We start from the raw sequence: 20,104 nt of genomic DNA, 5'->3' as shown, positions 1-20,104 counted from the left end.
AACATGGTATCTGGGTTGATACTAATTGTGGTATTCTTTCTTTAGGATAGAAACTATTTCCATGGAAGATGCTCCCCATTGATGACTTGACATTAGCACTGATCAGCCATTCAGTTGGATAGTCCCGAACAACTCTTCAGGAACTGTTGGAGGAATTTTTTTAATTTTTGAAACCTATCCAAAGGTATTTAGATTTTTTTATCTCAGAAAATAGTGGTAATGAAAATTAATTTTATGCATATTTACTTCACCAACATTTCTGTTAGATGACAGATATGAAATTGGCATAGATTTACATAGATTCATATAGTTTACATAGATTCGTATTGAATATCCTTGCACAGGATTTAACAGGACTAATTAGTTAGGGCTCTCAGATATATAACTTTTTGGCTATATGTCCTTTTTTAATGAAAACTAAAACTTCTGAAATATTACAGAATAACATACAAAATAACATACATACAAAATAACATACAAAATAACCTGGAAACAGAAAAAATATATTGCTTAATTCTATCTACTTCAGCAGGAAAGGAAACAAAAGAATAAGAGATATTAAAGTATGAGATTTACTTAACTGAACTGTTCAAAGGTATTCCACAGAACTTAAAAAACATGTTATATGCTTTTTATTTTATTTTAATCATTATCCATCCTTATACAAAGAAACACTTTAAAATGAATGGGAAAAAATTAGTCTGTGCTTCTTCCAAAACACGTACTTCAAATGAGGTTAAAAGAGAATAATACACATATATATTTATCAGAAACATCCCTTATAAACCTCAGAGAGACCAGTCAGAAAAGAATGGTCATTGCCACACTTGGAGTTTTGTTTTTCCACATCTGGACCAGGTTTGCCTTCTCACCATGAGGAGGAAATTCACATCTGCTGAAGTTTTTGTACTAATTTATAATTCCAGCTGCTAAAATTTGAAACAGACCTCAGTTAAATGAAAAGGCAATGTTTAAAACAAACAAACAAACAAACAAACAAAAAAACTTCATAACGTATTCCATAAGATGGGGGAAGTGTACGGGCAGAAAAAGGATGTTTATAAGTCATTACAGCCAGAGAATCAAGGAACCCAAATAAAATTATCATGGAGATAAGAGAGGATCTTTAATACAATTTCTTACATGTTAAGATCTGTAAGAAGTTGCATGGCCAAAATCCCTACTTCTCATTTATAACGTTTTTGTCTGTATCGGAGAATCTGAAGTGAGAAAGCACATTATGGTTTTCTAGTCGGGTCACATTTTAGATGCATTTGACTTTGGATCTGATTCTGTGTTGGTTTGTTGTTTGTTTGTTTTTTCTTTTCTTTGAATCTCCATGATAGATTAAAGAACCACTGATCATACATTGGCACCTACTATACCAAATCATCACATCAGTAGATGAGCAAAACTACCAACACAAAAGAACATCCAAAGAGACAATCAGAAGGTAGGCAGCACTAAAATTTGAAATAGGCAACTGGATTGACTAGTTCTGGAAAAAGATAGACCAGATCTGAGATGGTAGAAATGTGGATGCTTTCACACAAATTATGGAAAATTATATTAACTAAAATTTGTTGGCATTAAATTAATAAAATAATGCCTATATAGATAAACATATAGAGTTTACATAATTTAAAAATGACTGTGTTATAGATGCAATTTATTTAGACAAGGGAGACCATACATTTCCTTACAATAATTAGGCTCCAAAAAGACAGATTGGATAGAAGACAATCTATATAGCATGTCATTCATTTTAAGACTATACTAGAATAATAAAAACTGTTATTTTCTTGGTAGGAAGAAGCCAGGGTTCATCAGTCACTGCCAGATTGTTGGGGGGAAATTGTATTGTCAAAGTAGAGGAAACAACTAATACAGCATCTGATAGCTCTTTTGTTTTACAGTGGATCCTTTAACATTGATAAAGCTTGAAAGACAGAGTCCATCAAATACCCTGAAAGTTACAGGAATAATTTTTTGAAACCCCAAAAGTAGCAACTGATTATTTCATTTTCCTTTCTGAGGTCTTCTGCTCAGATGTTTGACATTAAGACTTGAAATTTAGGGATATAAGAGGAGTCTCTTATAACATAAGGAATCTCTATAACATAAAACTAAAGGAAGGAAAACAGATTAGAAAACATTTAAAAGTACAAGTTTAGGAAATACTGTGGTTTTTTTTTTAATACAATGATGTAAATCTTAAGGAAACATAAGAATTAGTCATAGCTCTCTCTGATCTCACAGAAATCGGAATCAAGTAATTTGTTGAGACTCCTGAACTCTTAAAGTTGCTTTATTTTGAAACAAAAATGCTACAGATGTATTGCATGGAAGCTACATTTAATGGAAATGGAGATTGATTCCTAATTGCACTTGTTGCAAGTGAACATCGTAAATTAAAAATTATTTTTTGCATACTGTAAGCTAAATATTATACTTCTATTCTACATTACATTAGTTGCCATTTATAAAACAAACAGAGCAAGACTATAGTTACTTTTTCATGCTAATTATAAATAGCATTATACTTTTAATAAAAGTAAGCATATCTGATATATTTACAAGAGTATTACAAAAAAGAGTTTGAAAGAAATGCTGAAACAAGTAAAACTGTATTACCAAAAAGCTCTTAGCTCCATTAATCTATACTTGAAAATGTATTATTGTCTTGTTTATTTATGAACGGTTTGGACTGCTCAGGAAATTTCTAGTGAAACAAAGTTTACATGCAATACTAATATGTTTGAAATTTTACACTGTTGGTAGCAATTTTTAGCAACCAAAGGAAAGCTTTGGCTTTTATTAGGCAAATTGAAGAGACAAAAAATATGTTTTGCCTCAGAAGTTTTCTATTTTTTTTTTATTATTTCTAGAAGAAATTTAGAATTATCAAATTTCCTTGCAGCACATTGCAGCACATTGTCAGAATGTTTAATTTTGGAACAAACCAAATTTTTTCTTAAACTTAAAAATCTCTTTTTTTATGTCACTTTCTTATTAAACTTAAGTTTTTCACGTGGTCTACAACTTACATGTTTAGGTGTAGTTAAATTTGAAGGTAAGTGTGTACAAGTTTTATTTGCCAGAGACTGGGAGTGGAGTCTATCTATTTGTTTAACAATATTTTAATAGCTAGTGATCAGGACATTCTCCTGACTGTGGGAGTCTTCGGTTTTTATCCTTGATTTCATATTTTCTCCAGTGAGTCTGTAGTAGAAAACACCTTTACAAAGTTAAGAACAAACAGCAGTGTGTGTTTATTTCCTTTCAGATTTGCTGTGAACCACACTTCCAGGAGGTGATGTCAGCAAATAAAGAAGCGGTGGTTTTAGACTTAAACATCTAAATTCTCATTATTCCACAGACTGGTAAGTCTTTTACTTAATTTTGCTCTAAGTGCAAAACTACTATATTCAAGCCAAAACATAAGGTGGGCAGAAGAGGAGGAGCTGCTTGCTAAGCCAATTACAAAGAGGCACAGCTCCTGAATTTAAGAAGCAGCAGTAGAGAGGAGAAGAGCTAAAATGAGTTTTCTCTGATGATTGATGAAATATTTATGATGCGTCATTCTCATAGAGAAGAGGATTATTGGAATATCAAACTACTACTCGGTGTTTCTTAAGAGTAATTACTTTTTACCCTATTCGGCCCACGTTTGATACTATGTCAGCATAACTCACGTTTCAAGTAAGTTATTCTTTATTAATAGTCATCTTGCATCAAGCAGCAGAGGCCTTCAAGCTGACAAAAACAGAGTTTCTAACTCTCTTATTTAAGATTCTTAATTATTTACAGTAGACTTGGAAAACAATACAATAACATACAACTGAATTTCAAGATCAGAGCTCATAGCCTTTATTTTTAGGAATTTGGCCATACAACAGCCTATATGCAGTACAACATACAATACTCTGAAATCTGTTTCCTATTACGTTTTATTGTGCTTAGCCTTTTAGCATATGGATTTTGGTGATCTTAAGGAATGCATAATTATGTTATTTTTAGACATATAGTGAGGTAACTTGGTTAATAATTAGATATTCTGAAATTAAATTGGTCTAAAAGATTTTCACAAAATCTAATATATGGTAATTTTGCAGAAAGTATAAAAATAGAACATCCTTTACCTCAATCACCTTAATTATCCCCACATTGTGTTAAAAATGTCCTCCTTGTGAATGAAAATTTAACAGTAGGTTTACATTTTCAGCACATCTAAATTAGTTATCTGGAAAAAGATCACCTGTAGGAAACTGAGTGGTTTTAACTCTCTTGAAATATCACTCTCTGTTGTGATACCAAGTGTGAAAGAATGTCAATGTTTGAGAAGACATCTGCAAACCATGACCTACTGTTTCACTTGCTGATGCAGCATCATGAAACAGTAGTACATCATGAAAATCATGTCCCTCCATTAAAGAATCAAATACAATTTTAAGTCATTGTGGGGAACATTGCAATGCAGTTAACTACCATTCACTGTCTGAACAAAATTAATTTTTTGTTATACTTTAGCACTAACTTTAAGCATAAAATTCAATCCCTCTCTCCTATGCTCTATTATTCTATATTACTTGGTCTTTTCTTTCACAAGAACTTTGGCAATAAAATGAATGTTTTCAGCACCTGAAAAATAATGCAATTACAGGAATTTCCTGAGTGGAGCCTGTTTGGTTACCTCTGGGAAAAAGCTGCCAGTCAGGGTTGTGACAGGAGTCAGCAGAGTTCTCCACGAGCAACAAGGGAGCAGAAAGTTCAGATCTTTGGGAAGACGGTTTCCTGAAGCATCACTTCACCATCCACCTTCTTTTAATTTCCTTTAATGAATGCAGCCGTGATGGAAATGTACAGAGAGAGATGGCCCTGCAGTGATGCAGACAGAACGTGGTAAGGGCAAATAGCTCTAAGGCAGCAAGAGAGAAAGTCTATAGGGCAAAGTTGCTGTGTTAATTCACCATGGAGCCTAAGATAAAGGGGAAAAAAAAAGAAGGGTAAAACTGGAAAATTCAAAAGAGTTTATAAATTTTGCGGAATGCCCAACTTACAAGGTCAAAACACACAAGGAATAAAAGCTACAAGACAGTGAATTTTAAAGCTTAATTTTTAGTTTATTATGTGGGTTTGGGATTCATTTGGACAAGCCTTTTTTGCTAGATTTACTGCATTGAACATATGACTGAAATACATATGTACTATCTAATATGCTGCTTCTCTCAAAACAGTAATTTAAGATGAATCTCATTAAAAACCCTCTTTCTGAACAGATAAACAAAGTAGTAATGTATTTTTAATGAGGTGAGGTGATTTCTTGCTGTGCGAATGTGCAGAGACCTGTAAAACTGCAGGTTTTTTTCCACCATGTGAGGATAATCATGAGTGTTTATCAATGCATCATTGTCCTATTTACTGGTGAGACTGACCTAGTGAGCTACATATAAGAACTAGGGACTCCTCTGCCAATAAAAAAGGTCAGTATAGCCATTTTGAAAAATTGCATTATTTCATTGTTTGAATTCTTATAATGTCATTGTCATAAACTTCCATGATCTTGTTTGAATTACACTTTTTGGTTGAATTTGCCATGACTTTTTTTTTCTTTCTTCTTCCTTTTTATTTTTTTATTTTTAACTCTGGCTATCCTGATAATGCTGATAATCACATTGAAGATGGCAGCCATCAGACCTGGGGAGGATTTCCTGAGGTTTCACCATGCTCTGAATAGTTTTTCATGGTAGGAAAGAAATCCACAAAACCTTTCCTCTTATGTTGGAGAAGCTTAGAAAATACAGAATTGTTTGCCTAGCAGTTTTTATTTTGTTGTATTTTTTACCTTTGTTTTGGAGGGAGGTACGGAAAGGATTAAAAAGGAGCAAGAAAGGTGTTCTCACAGCACAACACGACTGTTTTTAGAAAAACAAACCCAGAAAAAAGCTGAAAATGTAATATCTGAAATGCAGCTTCTGACATACAGAAATATCCCCCACCGATTGACAAAAAAAAAAAAAAGAAAAAAAAAAAAGACAGGAAACAAACTCCCCCAAATCAAAGAATAAAAGTAAATTATGATCTTTATCCAAACCCATCTGAACCTTTTTGGTTCCATTTAAAAAAGCACTGTGGATACCCTGGGAAATTTCAGTTCTTGACAATGTCATTCAGGCTAAATATATATTAGACAATTCAGATCATACTAGAGTAAGATGATGCCCAAAAATACATGATTCTGTGTATTTGTACATCTTGCTAAGGTATATGATTTTTTTCCTTACTATTACCTAAATTGATTTCTGACTTTTACGTATTATTACTGTGATTATTACTGTTTGGGGTTTGGCATTTGTTTTCCTTTTAATCTGGATCACAGACCTATTGCAAATTTATTTTGTAATGGAGGGGCTGCATCGTATTTTACACTAAATAAATTATTTCTTATTGTTCTCAATTTTTAATTTACGCTATTCATGGGATTATTACTCATTATCTAATTTTAGCAAAGCCCTAAAGTACAAAGCTAACTAATTTTGTTACAAGGCAATAGAAAAAGTTCAGATTTATGTAAAATCTCTGCTTCTGGGTACAGCTATATTATAGGTAGAAAATTTCAAGGAAAAGGCATAGTTTGATCAACAGGCATTTGAATTAATATTGAAATGGCTAATATATGTTGCATACAAAAAGACTGGTCTGAGAGAATCTTGGAAACTCTTTTCCTTTCATTTCCCATTTGTTGCAAAACTGCTTCCATAAAATAATGATTAAGTCTAAATTGGACTCCAAGAGGTTGTTAATACCATTTATATTGCAAGAGTATTTTGTGAATTATTGGCACTTAGTTCTTTCCAGTTGGGACTTGTGGAAACATATTTTTAAAGATCTAAGGCCAACTTGTTAGCTAATCAGTAATAATAAATACTGATCTCAATGTGCAGATTCTTGACAAAGACAAGAGAACTGTTTTAAAAGTACTTAATTTCAATGAATGGACATTACAGTTTTGAAGAAAACCGAGCAGTGCCATCTTTTGTTGGCAGAGACTAACTGCAACTTTCAAATGTCAATATTTAGATCGGTTCTGATTTGTACATAACTACTTTATATCAGAAGGTCATTTACTGCTAATAAGATGTTTTTCTTATTAAACACAAGAAAGAATATTCACTGTACCTGCTGAATATTTGCTGAAGAAGAAAAGACTTCAGGCATGAAGAGTTACCAACAAGAGTCAGGACTAGCACTTACATGCTATTTGACTGCTATACTTTTATAAATGAAAACACCTCAGGCAAAATCCGTAACAATAGATACCTTCTTTTGTTATAATAAAGACAATTCATTCAAATTTGATTTCATAACTGTAGCTGATGTTTTTATTATTATTATTTATTTCATTTTATTTTTTAAAAAGTGCCTAGCTGTAACTTAGACTGCTGCTGAATCACAGTTTATTTTCCAAGAAGAGATATCAAATCTAGGTTGGTCAGAAGGTCTTCATGTTCATTCTGTTCTGTAGCTCAGGAAGGAAAAGAGAAAATGAAAATTGGCAGGGAACGTACATGAAAATGCAGAAACTTAGTCTCAAATCTTACTCACTGTGTATTATGGCAGCTTAACAAGGAATGGTGCTTCATGATCAAAGCAGTTTGTAAGAAGTAGTGAGCTTTCATGGTGCCTTTCAAAACCAGGTGTATTGTAATTTTAAAATTGTTATCAATCCTTCATTTTCCCAAATAGAGAGACATGTCAGATCCATATCTATGTTTTTTGTATGTATAATTTGCTGACTTATTACTTCATATTTTAGTTGTTTCTGTCTTTTTTTATAACTGGGCAAATTAGAACTTTTAAACCTGCATATGTCTCAGTCTCTTGCTGAAGATGTACAATAGACCACCTATGGGCAACTGTGGTTTGATGACAGTACCTCAATGGGAGTTAAAAAAATATATATATTTACAGCATGTAATAAACAGGCTTATAATATTCACTGCATTACTTCTCCTGTTCTTCCTTCTCACTATACAGTAGATTCCCACCTGAAAATTCAAGATGGTGGAAGATGCTTATGGCACAGGGAAGAAAGTAAAGATGCCAGATGATATGAACCCTCAGCAATGTGAGTACTGTTCTTGAGTCATCCTTTCACCTGACTATCCCTCCTTACATAAAAAAGGGTGATTTGAAGGATAACACAGGCATGTAGAACTGTCACCAGCCATCTTAAACTACAGCAGGGAGCGTGAAACCTGAATTTTCCTCTACAATTGTAGCAGTAAAGGCTTCTTTATATTCCCCATGCAAATGGACCTCACTTTGAACACTGGGTGTATCTGGAAGAGCAACCACTATAATCTTGCTCTATCCAACCCCCAAGACGATATAAGCTCAAGAGACAGTAACACCCCCCCACACACCCCACACACACCCTGGGAATATACAAACCTGTACTATAAATATGTCACTTTGCTTTATAACCAAAATTGTTTTCTAAATCACTCTCAATACTACAAAATGTCTTTTCCTTTGGCTTCTCTAAATTTAGTTTTCAGCTTACAGTACTTGACCAGACCTTGAGGAATCTGATTTGTTTAGTTCTTAAGTTTTCAAATAGTCCATTTCCTTTAAAAAAGGATTGAGATAAAACATTATTTTGCTTTACTTACATTTTTCATGTACAGGAAATAAACTGGTTTGTATAAGACGAATAACAAACATTGTCAGATCTTAGTCTTTCTATCTGTCAAGATCCCAAATTTAGTAATATTCCAGTAGCTGGTATGAAGAGGCTTTGGAAGGTGCGTTGAAAGTGCCAAACAGCTCATCCTGTAAAAAAATAAATAGGGAAAGAATTCAGGATTAAGAAAGGACGCAACCCTCTCCTTCCAGTTACAGGGAATTGTGTTTTTCAGTGGCATCTCTGGTAGTCATGCCTTCCACAAGTCTGAAACTAAGCAGACCAGTTTAGAGATTTGTGTATAGTCTAGCTGTGCTAACCCCTGCTTACTCTACCATATTATCAGTAGCACTGATGGCTTTGGCAAGTCTCTGAATAAGAAGTAGACTTATTATATTAGACTTATGTATATATTCAGTGTGGAATGACTCATGTGGTCCTGAACTTAGAAAAGAAGAGAGCATGGCTGGAGACACACAAATTTCTGTTATTCATCTATGGAATAGCTTACAACCTTGACCCAAAGACTATTGCAAAGTCTGAGATATAAAATAAGGATTCTTATAACCCTTAGGTATGTCATTTTTTTTCAAAATCCAAAATCTAACTTGTGCAATAAAAAGCTCTCTCTATATGTTTTGATAAAAATAATTAGAATCTAAATATAATATATATATATTTAATGCATTAATATCTACAGTCAATGGGCTTATCATGCAATTTCTTCTCTCAGTTTTACCAACAGGCATGACAATGGCTGTATCACAGTTCCAAAAAAAAAACAACTTCAAAAATCTCATTTGGTTCTACAAATAAATCTATTTGCTCTATTTGCTCAAAGAGCAAACTCTTAATGAGCACATCCCTTTTAATCTCTGTGTATTTTGTTGACGCAAATCGTTAACAAAGTTTCACATGAAAATTATTGAGCAATTATTTCATTCTATTTCCTTAGCTTTCTTAGATATGTAAGCCCTCAATTTTAAAAGACATATTTTGAAATTCTTCTTTGTTATTTTCATTTTGAAAGTCTTCTTTATGTAACCTCTCTTAGAGACTTGTCAACAATGCTTTTACGCATATCAGCACACCATTACACATTAACAGCACATACAAATACCCTCATTATTTGTCTACTCCAGGTATAATAGTATCACTTATCACAAAAGCATTTATCTAAGCAATTTTTGCATGACATTTTGGAGGCGGTATTGTTTTTTGACCTAATAATACAATGACATTTGAGCAATTGGTATAGGAAGGGCAAAGTGGTTCTGCCCGTTAAGGGTACAATCAGTTGTCAACTGATACAAAAAAGGTAAGTTCACACACTGAATTCACTCTCAGCTGCCTTCATAGATCAGGAAGAGTTACTTTTCCCTTCTATAAAAGAATGAAAGTTCTAGAAAAATTGTACATGGTAAGTGGTGAGGAGGAAAGTAGCTGGATGGCTTCTCAAAAGTAATGCTCAAATTTAGGGTGAGAACAATGATGCTCTTCCTGGGTAAGAAGGGCTCTCTGACTTCTCTACTCAGTTCAGTTTTTCATGCAACAAAGTTTAAATTACAATGTCCAGCTCTTCAGTATTAAAAGTTAATTTAATTAAGGTGTGTTTTTTATTTAAAAAGCATGATTTTGGAAATTTGAATGTGATTATCCACTTATGGGCAATGCAAAAAGTCCATTATAATATCAAGTAAATAAGCAACACAAATCACTGGATCAACAATCAGTGTATTTCCTTTGATGACTGGGATTTTCAAACTATTCCCCTATATACTACAGAATGGCAGACAGCTATCTGCTGCTGGGAGTGAAATTGCTAGATTTGAGAAGCCTGGCATATCCTAGAGTGCTATAGTTAACTCATGATCTTGCACTTCCCTTACTAAGTTCTGCTTCCCAAGTAATTAGGTGGTATCTACTTACATGCAGTAGACTAACCTCTGTTTCACGCATTCGTGCCTCATTTCCTCATTTAATGCTCTTTTCAGTTTTGTTATTTATTTTCTTTAATATTACATTTCCAGCTCTACAGCCAGATGAGTCACACTCATTGCCATCCACAACAGCACTCTCCAAGGCCTGTGAAACAATAAGGTAATTTATAAAAGCTTTTCCACTGAAGAATACAGTCGGAGAAGCTAACCTTTATTTTAGTGGCACTTGAATTAGGACAAAGTTCCATTCAGAAAAGAGTGTTCATAATAAAATATAGAGGAACACAACGTATTTTATATTATTTTCAGAAAAAAAAAGAAAAGAGCCCTAATACCACAACCACAATGTACCAGGACAGTGGTGTGAGAGACAGTAGTTTACGTTCACATTTTTCTCATTCAGAAACATTAAAAAATAAAAATAGACTGAAATTTCAGAGTACTTTTCTTCTTTGCCATAGAAAAACAAAGATCAAGTTCTCAGAAATTCCTATATTAAATATAGAATAACTGATTTATTTCCTCACAGCAGGAGAGTAATTTCTCATTTTAAAATATTGTTTCCTCTAAATTGTATATTGTTCCCTGTTCAGTCATCGTTATCTGCCTACAATCATTACATTTTACAATTAGAATTTGGGATAAGAAAGTAATTGTTACTTTTCTGAAGGTGACATTATAATACCTATGGGGTAAAAAGAGGTAATCGCTGCTAACATAGCAGAAATCATGCTAGGCATGAATAAAGATATCCAGAACCAAAACAAAGAAGAATCTATTTACTGACAAAATATGGGAGAAATCCCATAGTCTTCCAATGAATGAAACTCTAATTGTTTCAGTTACATCAACAGATACTTGACCCTTGAAAGTACAGTACATATTTTTTTCTGTCATTTTAACCACAAGTCTCTGTTTAGTGATGATGATAGAAATATACACAATAAGAAGATGGAAAAACAGTTATTATTACTTACTTGCTTTTCTAAGGTAGGTAACTCCATTGACTCCAGTGGAATTACATCAGTACATGATACGGTTTAGTGCAGGACTTGTTAGTGTTAGGTCAGAGGTTGGACTAGGTGATCTTGGAGGTCTCTTCCAACCTAGATGATTCTGTGATACAATAGTTGATAATGTGTATCTGTACTTACATTACCGAAGCTGTTCCATAAGACTTAAGTTAACTTCATAACGCTGACCTCCTTTAATAGTTCATAAAAATCACCTGCTGAGGACATTCAGTCAAATATTAACTGAAGCACAAGTCAGAATACAGCACTGCCAACTTCAATGGGACAGTGCCATTTCTACAGGCAGAGCATTATGGTCTGTCATATTTATTTCTCCAGGTCTCTAAAGCATGAGTAGTCCTATCTACAGTTGTTGATACAAATACTTAAGTATTAAGGTAAGTTAAGTATTTTCACCCTAAGATATCTCTTAGTTTGCCAGGAAGAGAGAAAATATTTAATAACATATGCATACAAAATACAAAATCTAATTTTCTGTACCTCATGAATACACTTACTTGACTTGGGTTCAGGATGAAAAATGCAACCTTGAACAGATAAATTTTGCTGAAATGAAGAAAACATTAGTTATGTTTTGTTTTGTTTCTTTTTTCTTTTTTTTAAAAAAAAATTTATTTTGGTTAAAAAAAAAAAAAGACACCCTTATATGATAGGGGAGCTGGAAATGCTATTAAGGAACCAGACTCCCACACCTCATCTGAAGCTCACAACATACATAAAATGAGAGTACTCAGACAGAACAAAAAGTCAACTTACACAAAATAACCAACAGAATTACATTCTGGAGTTTATGTCACTGTAAAGAATATGGCATTCCCACTTTAAGAATATTTACTTCAAAATTAAACAAGTGTTATTTTGGTATGTTCAATTATTCTATTTGAATTTTTGCTAGTTAAAAAAAAAATAATCACAAGTATAATTTCAATACCAATTAAATACATTAAAAAAATCATAGCACAAAATTTCATGCTTGCAGAAGATGATGGAGCATGCATTTTAGACCACCTTAATAATCTGCTATTCTTTTCTCTTCTTATAAAATGTACCATGTAGTTTATATAAAGAAGTTTAATTAAAATAGTTTATCATAACTGAATATTTCTGAAGACTTCATGGCATGTTGCAGGTCTCCATAAAAGTCTCACATATAATTTTTAATCTTCCTGTATAGAAAACGTGATATTTCTGTAATCTTCTATAAAAAACGCAAATGTCTTTGTATATTGGCATTGTTAGTAGAGTCCTATACAGCAATACATTCTGTAATTTTCCCTAGAGCTGAAAACTCTTTCAAGTGAACATGACTCAGGCATACTTTTGAGACTAATGTTACAAAGTTGTAAATGCTGCTTACCATTCCCATGAATATTGCCTTTTGGAGTCAGTACATCAAGCATCAGAAATGATGTGAAATCTAGTTTGTAAGCACAGTGATATTTTCAAAGACATTGCTATATGTTGTCTTGCTAACTTTGAAAAGAAACGAATACTTAGGCTGACAAGTGAAACAAAGGTTGCACAAAACAAATACATGAAATTGATTATGTCTTTCAGAAAGATTTAACTATGAGCCCAGAGTCAAAGCTCATTGGCACATTTTGACCTAGAATAATTTTATATTAAATATTAAGTACTTAAATTCAATCACAAGACTGTTTATTGAAGTGCTAACACTAGAGGGTTTGATTTTGAGCAGCTCTGATGATAGTTGAGACCTCTTTTCAACTTGAAGAGCCTGTCCTACTATAACGGAGTCTATTAAAAAAAATAATTGTGTGCTTAGAAATTAAGATTTATTTATGTTTTATATGACTTGGATTAGCAACTACTGGACTGTTTTGTAGGGGAAAATAATATTTGATAAAACAACAAATCAAAAATTCAGCTCTTCTGGAGTTATTAAAAACATCTGTAGGTTGGGATATTTATTCTTCTTCCTCTTTTTTTAAGTTATTACATGATTAAAACTGACAATTATCTGAAATAAAGGGGAATACATCTGAAATAAAAAGATTATTTCACAGTAGTTTATTAATTAGAATTGGGAAATTTTGAAGCACTGAAAAATGGAAGGCCATTCTATTTCATTCACTGATAATAATGTTAACTTATTATTGCTGATGGGGTGGAATAACTCATCAGTTACTAAATAAACTCTGTTTGTTTCTGTTCTGAACACCATGCTTGAGTGGCATTGTGAAAAGAAAGGTCGTACCTGACATTTGGAATAAATACTTACCACATGTTGCTCTCAATAGAGAAGTAAACCCTCTGTGTAAAACTGTATCCATATGCTAGGAGTCAATATGATTGTTTTAGTAATTAAACACTTAATCAGAAGCAGGAGAGAGCATAAGGTGGCATGAAAAGAATAAATCTGAATTCAACACAAATCCTTTACCTCTTTCTGCAAATACAATTACCCTTCCTGGAGAAGCTTTCTTCTTATTGATGATATCATTATTAACATTCATTTAAGTTCAGGATTCATAAATGTGTGTCTTCTTGGGGCAGATGCTGCCTCAGATTTGTGATGATTTTGCTCATTTTGTCAACGCTGAATTTACCTAAAATCACAACAACAAAAAAAGTTGTATGATAATCTTTCCAAAATTTTCATGTTTCGAAACAGTGTGATCTTATGTGACAGGATTACTGTTTCATAGAAATCCCTATAAAATTCTTGAAGATATTAGCAACCTTCATAGAATGGGTGAATATACAGAGCTGATTTATTATGTTCTAAGCAACTTTTTTTTTTTTTTTAAAGGTTTTGATATATAAGCCTGGGATTTCCAAAGTTGTCTATGTTTAGAGTTTTTAAAATCACTTGTCCTGTATGCCCTTATGCCTTACATACTATTACTAGTTTGTGCTTAATGAATGATACATGAAGGGCTGTTAGGAAGTTGTGCTGTAGGGAAAGACTATTTTGAGTCATGAACAGTGCTGAACTGTAGACTCATTAATCTCATTAAAAGCACAGCTCGTTATAGCACAGCTGGTTACACAATTTTTAAATAATACAGTTTGTATGAGATCTCATTAATTGTAGCCATTGTGACTTGTATTTATTTTTATGATATTTTTCTCCTAAACTGCTGTTATTCTCATATCATTTCCATCATCAAATTTGCCATTGGCCATGCACGTGCAACACCTGCATGTTTACAAAATTATCCTTCTAATGCACTGTAGGTATTTTATTTGAGTTTTCAGCTTTTCGGAATGGCTTGGAATTATAAGTCCCTCTAAAGATGAATATATTGCACAGCTTCAGTGCTTGGCCATTCTTTGCATCCATTTTTAAAAATAATTACTCAAAAGTACTGCTAATGTAGAAGCTTATAAGAATTTAAACAATGCTTTGAAAGAAACTTCCTCTTACTGTTAAAGTTCAAACAGTATACAGTTAACAGCAACTATCTACTGAAAAACTGCTTTCATGCAAGTTCTCCTCACCCTAGTGGACAGAACCATTAAGGTCACAGTGACAAGATCATTCTTTCCATGAATTGTTCAGTATTACATACCAAGGGGCAATTAGTAATAAATAAAATATTACTCTGAATCACCTCGATAAATACCAAGTCAGTACATAGCAAATGAACAGTAATAAATAAAATATGACAAAAAACTACAATGTTGATAGAAAAAATGTACAGCAAAATGAAAAACATTAACACAGCAAAGCCAACTCAGTTAAAAGCTTTTGTTCGTATCATCCTTAGATGAACTGTCAAACGCCATTTTTAGTAAGAACATATGATGATTCAAGTCATATCCAATCTACTGTCTCTAGTGAATGCAGAAAGTTGATCTGTGTCATAAAAGATGCAGGAAACATCCTGGAATGTGATTCTATGTGGAGAGAACACTAAAGAATTTTCCTTCAAGACCTAAGATTTCTTATTTGCAGAGCCCTTGCTGACAGGCTATATTTGATGTGACATGTCTAGAAAGCTTGTAATTGTCTGAATCTCACATACTGTACTCTGATTCTGCAAAGAACTGCTTCATAACTCAATTATAGTTCACTGGGAATATAGCATTTACTAATAAGGCACTGTGAATGACAGACAAATTCTTAGAATTCGACTGGACTTCTCTCTCATAGAGAAACATACCTTTTTAGAGAAGACAATCGCTGTTTCAAAGCTTTCTACATTTTCCAGGCACAGCAGTAATGTATCCTGAAGGTCAAATATGAAAGAATTTAGTGAGATTTTCACTGTCTGTGTTTTACTTTCAACCAAATTCTGAAGATTTACACAGACGAACTTCTGCTAGGGTTGAATAAGAACCTATCAAGCAAAAACAAAAACAAACAATAAAACCACAAATCATACCAAGTCTGGAGGAGCTTAAATAGGGAGTAAAAAATCACTGATTAGTTTTTTTTTTTCAAAACATGAAATTTACTTCAATGGATTCATCTCAAACATGCCAGACAGGAATTAGTTAACCAAAGGAAACTTAGTTTTCTGGGAAATGACTATTAGACTATTATGCCAGCTAAGAAGCTATCAGAACTGTTCACCCAGGGCTTTCTTGTGAAACGTGATAAACTCTTTTTTTCAAAAAGCATGGGCCATACTTTCCCTGTCTAGGTACTCAGGTCCCAAGAAAAAACACATGCAAGAGAGAGTTAATGCATTATTCTGGGATTGTTGCATTTCAGGATATCTCAGCAAACACACATGCTTTTACCTGAGCAGTACCCAATTTACACACACACAGAAAAAAGAGAAAATCTTACCAAATAATGTATGAGAAATGTGTCACACGGCATAGTAAAGCAAAAAAAAAAAAAAAAATTTACTCAAAAATATCTAAACAAGGAAGTACATTCACATAGGAACAGATCCATCCAAATTATGTGGCTGAAAATCATTTTGAATGTAAGGTGGCACACTAATTAACCATTATAATTCAACACGGGGCTACATATTCCTCTATCCTGTCTCACAACATGCTATTGAACCTTTACCCAAATTAACTTGCACCTTGCTTTGACATTGTCATAGTCCTTTCATCTACAAAGTTTCTCTGTATTTTAAGATGACAAAATTTGGTCTTTAAATGGGGATGAGCTAAACATGCAAGGTTCGATAGATTTGTACTTACATGAATCTTTGAGCTAAGAAGCATTCAAAGTCATGCACAAGACTGACCAAGTAATTAGTATTTGAAAATGTTTGTTTTTCAGAAGTTTTTTATTAGCTGTTTCAATACACGACTATAAAAAAAACTCCCACAATTTTTCTAAAACAACAAAAACACCAAAAATCTAAAACCCAATCATGAAAGAAAAAAGTTTTTTTTTTTTTAATCTTATTACACATGGTAATCTCTACTAACATGGTAATCTCTCAATTATTTAGTGCCTTTATTGTAAACAGATCTAGTCTACGAAACAATAAATTACAATTTCATGGGCTGTCGAATGGTTTCAGTAGTAGGCCCTTTAATTGTACCATCCATGAGATTTTAAAATCTGTAAAACATCATGAGCTCTGTAATTACACTTAAAATTAACTGGACAGATTTTACAAGTAGTTTTATATTTGCTCCTGTGTGCTCAGCTGGCAAACATACCAAGCTGCTCAACAGTTGCTTTTCCTTAAGCAGATTTTAATGATTTTTTCCCTGCTTTTAGTATACTCAATAGGAATCACAGTCAACTTCTTCATGTAACTAACATAAGATTTAGCTGTTCACTAGTGCTTATAGATTTGTAAGTAATAACTTATGAACTTGTTTAGCAACATGGCGGGTTTGGCCAATTTCACTGACAAATGTTGAAAAAGAATTTTTCCTTCTTCAATCTTGCCTTGTACTAGTATGATACGGTTCCCAGCTCCAAGAACAACACTCACCCTCTGAAGAACAAAAGCCAACTAAATGAGGAATGTAGGACTAATTTACATGACACCTAATAGCATAATACTCCTTTAACATCCCTGACCAGTTAACAAAACAGTGTTTTTCACCCATCACTCAAATAGACACACGATTTACCCCAGGAAAACAAACAAACAAATGTAATTTCACGGTACTGTAGCAAGTAACAGGAAAATAAACACTTTATTGACTGCTAAATAACTTGTAAAAAAGTTCTAGAAGATAGCAATTTTTTAGCTAAAACCTACAAGTTAGTTATTGAACTACAGAAGACCACTTTTAACTGTACCTGTTGTGGTCTTGACTGTTTCTCAATAGAAGCTTGGACTTCGTTTTCATTCTTTTCTTCTCCTGAAAAAATGTAAAGTAGCAATCAGAACATAAAAGATTTTGTTTGTTTAAGTGAAACTTCAAAGTGTCAGTACGGAAAAAAACAAAAGAAAACAAAACAATAAAAAACACTTCAATTAAATTATTATTTTTAGCAAAGTTAGCATATCAATACAAAAAAAAAATGGCTGTTGAGAAATGCACCATCGAAGCAAAAACATTCCAAGAGGAAATCTCACAAATGGAAAGAATTTTGAAAGACGATTAACTATTTTTGAGCTAAAATATTTAGTTGAGCTGGAGTTGACTGTGCTTACTTGGGTGGAAAGACTTACAAAGAGAAAACTGTCTGGGATCAAAGAATCTTGGCTCCATATTTTTTATAGACTGAGCTTATTTGGGGTGGGGCGGGGTTGTTTGTGCAGTATAGCTTAGCCCAGCAACTTCCTTCTGACCAAACTACAATACAGAGCACATCTTAGAACAGATGCAGAATTGTTTTGGAAAGCGATAGATGGCATATAGCAGCCACAAGTATCTGCCTTCACTGCAGTTTTACCTTCCCAGGTAATGGCAGAATTTGCTTCATGATCTCTCATTATAATTCTACCAATAATCATGATTTTTTATAGAAAACATTTACACATGAAAATTCAGAACTACAAGAAATACATTTTTTCTTCCTAAGGAAATGGCAAAGTAGTTAATGTTCATGTGTTAATAGATGCAGCATACAAACTTTTGGGAGCAGTGTTTGCTTTGGACAGCTTATTTACATAGAGCTTAAGATAAATTGTAAAGTCAAAGAAAGATACAAATAACATATATTTGTTTTCCATATAGCATTTTTCCTTCCAGAGTATCTCTGCCCTTTTCAGTATTATCAGACTTTGCTTTGTGGCAAAAGAAGAACCCTGTAACCGAAGACACCAGAGAATTCTACTTTCTGGGTACATGCAGAGCCTCTATTTAAAGTCTCATACAAAAGGTTTCTATAGAAACATGAAGGGCTTAGCCAACCAATGCTACAAAACTGAACCCTGAGCCCCTGAACCCCCCCCCAAAAAAACAAACAAACAAACAAACAAAAAAAACCCAAACATTTATCTGTCCTAATGGCTCCCAAAGTCTCTGATGAGGATCTCTGTCATGCTTCAGCATACCATCTTAATATATGATGTTATACCTTACATTAGTGTATTTCGTCTTTGAAAATAAAACATTCTGATAACTATTAAAAACATGGGTTTAAACTCAGGTCCTTAACTGATCCCAAAGCTAGTGAATTGAAAATTAACTCTGATATCCTTCTTGGCATATACTATCTCCTAAGGGATGTATATGAGATTTTTTTAAAAGCTGTTTGTCCTATATATAGTTATGTTCCAAATTGTTACTCACTAAAAGAGCAAGTATTTTTGGTTCCTTCTGAAAGTCATATTTCCATAGTGATGCCAAGCTGACAGAAATATGCAATACATCATGATAACTGAAAATTAACTCACTAGCACAGATATTGCTCCCAGATACCATTTAAAACCTGGCCTAGAAAATATTCTATTGCTGCAAAACTCATTTTTTTCTGAACCTTATTAGAATATATATTCTATATAACTTCAGCGTTCAGAATTTTAACTGTGAGACTCTTCAGATAATTTTAGGACAAAAAAAAAAAAAAAAGTAGTCTGTCTTGCCAATACCTCACAGTCTCAATAGCTTGTTTCCCAGGGAAGTCAGCTGAAATAAATGTGAATACATATTAGTGGACCGAAAAAAAACAAAACCAACCAACCAAACAAAAGACACTCCCCAAGGTATCTGTTTTTCTGCAGGATGCACTTATTCTGCTATATAAAAGAGGGCCAGGGAGTAAATGCAAGCATTCATTCTTCTTAAGTTTCAGCTTGTTCCCTGATTTTTTTTTGGCTTGTCTGAACTAGTAATCTAAGGCTAAACTAGGAGGAACAGCTCATTTCAGGGTCAGCTCCTGAACAGCAGCTTGGATGAGGCTGCGCTAGGTTTGGCTTTCGCTTTGCTTTATAGGGACACGTTTCCTAACACTTTGGCAGCACTGCACAGTCCTCCAGGAGTACTCCCAGAAGCCTCCCATCCCTCATCTCTGCAGCATGTCTCTCCATCATGCTCGTTTTCATGCTACAAACCCCAACAATTTGGTGGACTGCAACACAGCTTTCTTACTGCTTCAG

The 20,104-nt window shown here is 33.4% G+C and overlaps 2 protein-coding genes across 24 annotated transcripts in view; one reads left to right on the top strand and one right to left on the bottom strand.

The window, feature by feature from the left end:
- The window catches only part of LOC310900663 (uncharacterized protein), a 252,722-nt gene that overhangs the window by 181,063 nt on the left and 51,555 nt on the right, over positions 1-20,104 (top strand). Inside the window, exons 8-12 of the mRNA XM_083838957.1 lie at positions 46-5,483; positions 5,682-5,746; positions 8,038-8,128; positions 10,717-10,786; positions 11,979-12,037. The gene's annotated coding sequence lies outside the window, so the exon portion shown is untranslated. The remainder of the gene's footprint in view (positions 1-45; positions 5,484-5,681; positions 5,747-8,037; positions 8,129-10,716; positions 10,787-11,978; positions 12,038-20,104) is intronic.
- LOC310900658 (uncharacterized protein) overlaps positions 1,306-20,104 on the bottom strand; it is a 255,378-nt gene continuing 236,579 nt past the window's right edge. For 15 of the 23 annotated variants that reach the window (XR_014585290.1, XR_014585296.1, XR_014585297.1 and 12 more), the window contains 7 exons: positions 17,857-17,918; positions 15,791-15,967; positions 12,158-14,230; positions 11,604-11,742; positions 10,616-10,771; positions 8,676-8,835; positions 1,306-4,878 (listed from right to left, as the gene is read on the bottom strand). Coding sequence is in view for 3 of the 23 variants with exons in the window: in XM_083838942.1 (XP_083695068.1) it covers positions 14,207-14,230; positions 15,791-15,856; positions 17,857-17,918 (152 nt within the window). In the remaining 20 variants the exon portion in view is untranslated. The other 8 variants (XR_014585310.1, XR_014585312.1, XR_014585313.1 and 5 more) reach the window with 4 other exon arrangements.

The sequence above is a fragment of the Anser anser genome (genome assembly GCF_964211835.1).
Source record: "Anser anser genome assembly, chromosome: 5".
Lineage (NCBI taxonomy): Eukaryota > Metazoa > Chordata > Aves > Anseriformes > Anatidae > Anser > Anser anser.
The sequence above is the reverse complement of the archived record's forward strand: the minus strand, read 5'-3'. Positions and strand labels throughout refer to the sequence as shown.